The 7,697-nt window shown below is 34.2% G+C and overlaps 1 protein-coding gene across 4 annotated transcripts; it reads left to right on the forward strand.

The window, feature by feature from the left end:
* Nucleotides 1–868: 868 nt before the first annotated feature.
* On the forward strand, nucleotides 869–7,195 carry GNPDA2 (glucosamine-6-phosphate deaminase 2). Of its 4 annotated transcripts, none has more exons than XM_009879024.1 (6): nucleotides 869–1,073; nucleotides 1,380–1,477; nucleotides 1,947–2,129; nucleotides 2,456–2,640; nucleotides 2,736–2,910; nucleotides 6,163–6,486. In XM_009879024.1, the coding sequence occupies exons 1-6, from the start codon at nucleotides 946–948 to the stop codon at nucleotides 6,219–6,221; spliced, it is 828 nt and encodes a 275-aa protein (XP_009877326.1). In that variant the 5' UTR covers nucleotides 869–945; the 3' UTR covers nucleotides 6,222–6,486. The 4 variants fall into 4 exon arrangements, with proteins under 4 accessions (XP_009877326.1, XP_009877327.1, XP_009877329.1 ...); XM_009879025.1 differs by having other exon boundaries at nucleotides 919–1,069; nucleotides 1,376–1,477; nucleotides 6,163–7,195; XM_009879027.1 differs by having other exon boundaries at nucleotides 946–978; nucleotides 1,376–1,477; nucleotides 6,163–7,195.
* Nucleotides 7,196–7,697: the final 502 nt, after the last annotated feature.

Here is a 7,697-nt window from a genome sequence, read left to right on the forward strand (position 1 = left end):
TGACAACTATGTTGTTTACTGGCTAATGCTAAGCACACTCAGGCCTGGGAAGAGAAGAGTGATCTTGCACACTGACTAAAGAGCCTCAGTTTTTCTGATAGTTACCTGACTGATAAGCAGAACCTCATGGAGAAATGAGTTTTACTTAAATGCAGGAGATGCACATATACTTTTAAGAGCCAAGCATGTTTGCTAGATAGTAGTTGATATAGTTGTACTCAAAATGAGAGCCTATAAAGAATGTCTGATTTCTTTTTAAAGTTATGTTAAAAAAAAAAAGCTGCCTCATAGGTATTTTTTTCCTGTGAATTGGAAAGATTTAAAATACCTTTAATGTTTTAATTATTTTTTTCCAGATTAATAAGCTTCCTGAAGCATTGTTATGGGAGTGAAAGGAGTTCTAATTGTTAACTTGCAGTTATGCATTTTGAATATAGAAGCATGAGGCTGTTCTGGACTTTGTTTTTTTGAAATGTTAGGCATTCAGCTGGTTATAAGAAACAGGAGTTTCTCAGTATTTGTTTACTTGTTTGTTTGCTTTTATTTTGAGAAGAGTATTTCCTCTTTTCTAACAGTTTCTAATGAATTCAAAGTGAAGTTTGAAATGGCTTGTTCTCATTTTGTTTTATCTTTTTCCTACAAGTTACTCTAAAGTGGTCTTTGAATTTTAATAAATATTTTTGACTGTAATCTATCACTTGGATTCTGTAGCTTTTCTTTTGGTTGTCTAACATTCCAGCTTCAACTAGGACTGCAGCTGTACAATATGCTTATGCAAGTAAAATATCCTTTATTTAACACTACAAGTCATCAGTATAAAAGGTCATTTTTATCTCTTCTGCAATCTGAGAGTTTTACAAGTATTCATATGGTGCTTATTTTTAAAACTTTGACATTTTCCCCAGGTTTAAGTTTATTTTATCGTACAAGTTCCTCGCTGCCATAATGAGGCTAGTAATTCTTGAAGATTATGATCAGGCTAGTGAATGGGCAGCAAAATACATCTGTAATCGTATTATCCAATTCAAGCCAAGTCCAGGAAGATATTTCACGCTTGGTCTACCAACAGGCAAGTTTTTTTCAAAGCCTATGTAAATGACTAAACCTAGATCTATGTTTGTATCATTGCTAACAGATGCAGTATCTAAAAGAACACAAATATACTTTGATAGTCCTCCAACATAATTCTTTTTAAATATGGATTTGATTTGTGTAAAAAATTTTGATAAAGTTTGAGAAGCTGAGAAAAACTAAAACGAGCAATGACAGATTTATGTTGAAAAGCACTGTAGCTAAATTTGACTATGAAGAGATTTAAATACACTGAAAACATTATGGAGATACATAGAACAGTCGAAAAAAATTTGTTTAACAGGGAGTACACCTTTGGGATGCTACAAAAAGCTGATAGAGTATCACAAGAATGGAGATCTCTCTTTCAAATATGTAAAGACTTTCAACATGGATGAATATGTAGGTAAGATATGCTAATTATTTGAGAACATGCTACACTTTTTCTTCCTTTATTAAAGCTGTTAAATACTTTGTCAAAGCCTAGTATGTTTGTGCTGCTACAGTAGACTTCTGTCTATTGGGTCATCTTAAGCATTTTCCACCATTCCTTTATCTAGAAAAAGGCAAATAATAAACAAGTGTATCCTGGGCTAAATTCAGTGCTTCATAATACTTCCGTATTATGTGTTGTCACGTAATACTGTGACTCAATTTCTTTTGAAGACGTTACACTCTTTGTGATAATATGTATGCAAAGGGAATGTAGACCAATCACCTCGTGCATGCCAACAGGAAACCTTTCTTCTCAGTATAATACTGCTCTATCTGACTTAGGTTTGCCTTGCATGCCCTACATTGGCTAAACATAAACTAGAAGTAAGGCTGTTTGTTTAAATCTTGTAATGTGCTAATTTCACCCTAAATGATTTCAGGGCTTCCCAGAAATCATCCAGAGAGCTATCATTCCTATATGTGGAATAACTTCTTTAAACATATTGACATAGATCCAAATAATGCTCATATCCTTGATGGGAATGCTCCAGACTTACAGGCGGAATGTGATGCGTTTGAAAAGAAAATTGAAGAAGCAGGGGGGATTGATCTGTTTGTTGGAGGTATGAGGAAATGCTCTGTGGTTAGTTACAATTCATACAAATATGCTCTTTCTTTATCCACTAGTTTTGTAACTTAGCTAAACTATTTTTTTTCAATTATGGGTTAAGAAAGTTGTGTGACTAACAAAGAACCAGTATGAATATCAAAACTGAATGGCTGGTGTCCAAGTTACTAATAACTTCAAGTATGTTTTGAATGGTTTTTATTAAAAATGGGGAACAAAAACAAGAAAAGAATCCTACAACTTTCTTATCCGTTTACAATGTTTGAGGATATTTGTTGACTCGCAGGTCTGGAATGATTTACTTCTTTTAACTTTGAAAAGGCATTGGTCCAGATGGCCACATTGCATTCAATGAACCCGGATCAAGTTTGTCTTCAAGAACAAGATTAAAGACTTTAGCAATGGACACCATTTTGGCAAATGCCAAATACTTTGATGGAGACTTATCTAAAGTTCCAACTATGGCGCTAACAGTTGGTGTGGGTACAGTGATGGATGCTAGAGAAGTAAGAACTCCTTTAGTTCTAGTTGCATGTGTCTGTTTTCAAGACTAGTCGGTATTGATACTGGGGTTGAAAGTAAAGAGACCTTTGTTTTGCAGGTGATGATTCTTATAACAGGCGCACATAAGGCTTTTGCGCTGTACAAAGCGATTGAAGAAGGAGTCAATCATATGTGGACAGTTTCGGCTTTCCAGCAACACCCTCGTACTATCTTTGTGTGTGATGAAGATGCTACTTTAGAACTAAGAGTTAAAACTGTGAAGTACTTTAAAGGTGAGCACTGAATCAGAGGTTACATGTATTTAACAAAAAAAACCCCAATTTTAAATTATATTGATTTGTCTGAGCCTTCCAACACTTTACAGTAGCCAATGTGTAATGTTATATATTCAAGATACTAAATGTTAACTTATTTCTTGTGAATGGGAAAGCGCTAGGAAGTGTAACTTGTGTTCTTTACATTCCTGACAAATCTGCTTTGGAAAAAGTACTTCCTTTGAGTCCAATTTGAAATGGTAGTTTAGTAATCTTTGGCTGTATGTAGAAGAGCAGCAGTCTGGTGTTCTAGAATACTGGTCTTAAATGCATTGGAAAGTTTCACTTAAAGAAAACTTGATACGTTTATTAATCTTAATATGTTTTCATGCTGCTTCTGCCTGTGCTATAATGTGCTGTCTAGTGAGCTTGAAATGTGTGACTTTGAAGCCACCTGAGGACACTTCATACAGTGCAGTTAGCATTAACAGTCTGTACTGCCATTGAATATGCTGCACCCTTTTACTGTGCTTTTCATATTTGTAGTAGGTATATTATGGCAAACTTAAAGTGTGGATTTTTGATAGTCATTGAGACTTCCCAGATGTGAACTGTATTTCACTGAGAGTGTAGAAGCTGAGAGTAATAATTTTCTCCTAACTATATTAGCAGAGCAAATGCAGTTGTGTAAATCAGTCATCTTTCTCTCTAGCAGGGATACCTGTAGTAGCTGAGGTATCTTAGAACAAGATTGTAATTTCATAAAATTGTTATTTATATCACCAGTGTCCATATATGTATTAGACTGCAATTCTGGCATCAGTGTAATTTTTATCCTGACATCACTTGTGGCCATCTAGTCGATTTTGCATTTTTTTTTTTTCAGTATGCTGTTCTCTTCTCTGCATTTGAGGGGTTGGGGTGTGTTAGTCCTTACCTGTATCATATTCCTAGGTAGTACTTATTGCTTTCAAAGATAAACTTCTTTAACTGCTTGGATAAACTTTAATCATTATCCTGTATTTCATATAAATGAAAGCTGTGCTTGGGAAAGGTGTAAACCTAATGTAGATCTACTAAGTATGAATGACTGAACATTGCTTTAAAAACATGAAGGGCTACAGTTTATGAATGTGTGCTGTTGTGTCACACTGTATTTAATTACCCTGTAACACAGAGCAGTAGAATTCCTAAAGATAGTTTACTTTTAAGATGAAGAAATCTTAATACTGCTAATTATAGTAAGTATTTACTGTGATTGTTGATTGTTTTTTTTTCACCATTTAAGAATTCTCAAGGCATTATATGAAACTTTAGTATTTTTTTTATATAAACAAACAAGTACACACTTGCTGGTAACTAGAATATTTCTTACTCCCTTTCACTTTTTTCTAACTTTCTGAAAACCTATTAGAGGCTACAATTATCAAGTGTACTTAAATATTCTTGGTGGGAAAGGTAACTTCCTTGCAGAATAAAGGAGAAAATGACTTTTGAAGTTACTAATTAGTCTGCAGATAATTCAGGATAGTTGCTGCTCTTAACTGTATGCAGAGATCTGTTTGTTCAAAGCATACTTGAATATACAGTGAGGCTTTCCTTTGAAATAATTGTTTTGGCATCTAGTGCATACCTTAAAAAAATACTTTTGTTTCTAGCTTCCTGAAAACAGGATTTCACTAATAGGATTTAAATATGCTTCATAAAATATGGCAGAGGCAATGCTTTGTAAACATTTTTCATGTCTTTAGGAAATGGGTAATTATCTCCTTTTCATTTCCCTTTTTTAGAAGAGAACACTGGTAGGAAATGAAATGTTTTAAAGCTCAAAACATGGTTCTAGTTGAGTAGTGTGTGCAGCTGTTGGTTTTTCAGTACAAAGGGTTTTTCTATCAAATGCATACTTAGTATTTTCTCATGTAAAAATCCTGGAAGATATTAGACTTGATCTTTCCCACGTACATCAACCCAACAGTTACCCTTCATGAAATCTGAAAAACTGTTTTCTTCAGTTATGTTGCCTTCTAAAGTTTAGGGGTTTTTTCACTAATATGTGAAACTAATTCATCACCTCTAGAGACAAAATGAGCTGGGTTCTTGAGTCAGTTATAGGTGTGATGGCTGCTGAGTATGGCTGAATGTGTCACTGAGAAGGAAATAGTAACATCATCATTTTATATTAAATAATCACACACTTGATTAGAAATAGATGCTGCCTTTTGCTCTAGTCATCTACAGTAATGACCTCAGATTTAGTTATTCAAATTCTGCGTTGCTACAGTGACACTAATTTTGCCACCAGATGCATCATGTAGCAAAGGTGTTTGAATATTCTTTGCCATAGATAATCACTAAAATGTCCATTATTGTCAAAATTCTGTTGTGGTTTTTAAGGAAATTTCTCTAATTTTAATGCTGCATTTTGCTTAAATTTGTAATTTTAGAAGTTAACCTTTAGTTGGGTGCTAAAATGGACTTCTTTGCAGATTGTGAACCCTGAGCAGTTACTGTTACTAGGCCTTAAGGTGAAGTGAGGTTAAAGACATCTGTGAGGGAATGACATACATACATAAATGTAGGTAACTTAGTAAATACGTTGTAACAAAGTAACAAAGTATTTTTTTCAATTGCTTTTTCCTTCAGCCCTTTCCAAAATTAAAATATATTAATTATAAAAAAAAAATGGTCCCCTAATGACAGCTATGGATGACTTGTATATGACTAAAAAAAGCCCAGATAGAATTAAAACCAGTTGAACTACTGAAGCTTTGAATCTGCATTAACAGGCTGGATACTTTTAGTTTGGTTTTGCCAGTCTAGGGCCACAAGTTTGCTATTAAATACAAAGACAGTAACTCCACAATGCTAGAATATTGCAATTCAAGCTGTAGAATTATCAGTGTTTGTACATGTATGAGGGAGTTTATGTTGCTGTTATATAGTTTTTAATACAAAGGGAAGATGGATGGATCTTACATATTCAATTCACTGGGAAGTGTTCCAGATCTGCTTCTTGATGGGTTTGTTTCCAGAGAACTGTCTCATCCCTGCTCACTTCATACTGCAGATACCATTTAGTATTCAAGGAATATATATGCTGTCTCTAACTTCTGATTTCTAAACTACTTTAAATAGCCATCATTGTTATTCTCTTCAGTGAAGTATTTAAAAGGTGTATTTTGAAACAAACTCCAAATAAAAATATGGCTAGAGGGACATGTTGAAAAAGTATAACTAATGTAAAGCTGGCATTGTTGCTTTCCCCTCAAGGTTTAATGCATGTGCACAATAAGCTTGTGGACCCACTGTACAGTATGAAAGAAAACTGAAAGAAGAACTGAAGAGGAACTCCATGTGGGTCAACAGCAACAGTTTTAGGTAGCAGATGAGTTCACTGCTATGCAATCTGGTAAAACTGTTTAAAATGGGCAATCCTAGGTACTGTATTTTTTAAAAGGTCCAATATCAGTACATTCCATCTCCATTTGCTGTGTTGTGCAGTTTGCTTTATTGTTTAGAGCTCTGTTGTTGGCTGGTACTTAACTCCATGGACCAGAACAAACTTATGGAAACCTGCATGTTATGTAGGGGTGGGGAAAAGCAGAGCACTTATTCTAGCACAGCAATGTAATGCATCTGCCTCTGTTAGAGAATATTTTACCCTTAAAATTTGTAATTTTTGGCTTGATTAGTGTAACTGCATTTTGCATTTGCATCTCCAGGCAGAATGGTTTTGGCCTTTGTCAACACTATGGACTTGTAAGAGTTGTACAATTTCTACTATGAGATGTTCTGTTTACATATATCTAATGTACACTGAGCTTTTGCACTTGGTTGCCTTAAATTTTTCTTAAACAGTTTTGGGGCATCTCAAGTCCTGCTGTATAATTCAGGCAAATAAAAATACAAAAGCAGTGCCTAAAAATGCACCAAATTCTTGAAAGTGATAACTTACTCCACAGATTGAAATATTAAACTTCTGCCATAGCACTTTTTCCATTCATGTATTTCAAATTACTGTAGGATTTTTGTATTTTTGGTAATTGAGCTTTATACATAAGGAAAAACCTAAATGTTCTCTTCTGGAGGTACTTTGTTTAATTGTACCAGTGATGTTACTATTAAATGCTTGAAAAGAGGTTAATTTACAGGAATATAATGTCTGCAAGTTTAATACATGATCATTTGAAGTCAACTGTTAATCATTTTGCAATAGTTACCTCTCATTGTATCAGTATAAACACTGAGCTGTTACAGGGAATGGTATTTCCTACTCTGAATATATAAGTAAAACTTAAATATAAAATTTCAAAATTGTTTTGTTTCTAATATAAAGTCTGACATAAATAAATACTTCAGGGGTTCATGGAGAGGCTAGGAACTTTTTGTGCCACCTTTCACCTAAGGAGAAGGTTAGATGGTATAGATTTAGACTTTTGGGGAGGAAGGAGCATGCCCGTGTGTAAAATACTCACTGAGAGAAAGTTAAACAACGCTTAACTTCCACAATTTTGTAATAAAGGCCTATCATCCAGGTGAAAAACTTGGTAAATGAACAGTAAGTAAAATTCCAACAAGTACACCAATACATGTTCTAACCAAACCTAGGAACTGTTCAAGGCCCAAATTGGTCTTATGTAACCATTCTACCAATAGCTTGTTTTTTCATAGAGTAAAACTTAACATTTCTTTGGAGATTAGCATAGTTAGGCTGTTTTCATAGTAAACTGACACACTTAAAAATAAACAGTGGTGCATTAAAAAAGAAATCATTTTAGTTTTTCCAGATGTGACTTCCCAATATC

Source organism: Apaloderma vittatum, unplaced genomic scaffold (genome assembly GCF_000703405.1).
Source record: "Apaloderma vittatum isolate BGI_N311 unplaced genomic scaffold, ASM70340v1 scaffold23321, whole genome shotgun sequence".
Classification (NCBI taxonomy): domain Eukaryota; kingdom Metazoa; phylum Chordata; class Aves; order Trogoniformes; family Trogonidae; genus Apaloderma; species Apaloderma vittatum.

What these genes read in the sequence shown, in the direction of transcription:
- GNPDA2 (XM_009879024.1), top strand. Translation starts at nt 946, where the DNA reads ATGAGGCTAGTAATTCTTGAAGATTATGATCAGGCTAGTGAATGGGCA. An exon ending in CTTGGTCTACCAACAGGCAA is followed by an intron (nt 1,074 to 1,379) that starts GTTTTTTTCAAA and finishes TTTAACAGGGAG; the next exon opens with TACACCTTTGGGATGCTACA. An exon ending in GATTGATCTGTTTGTTGGAG is followed by an intron (nt 2,130 to 2,455) that starts GTATGAGGAAAT and finishes AACTTTGAAAAG; the next exon opens with GCATTGGTCCAGATGGCCAC.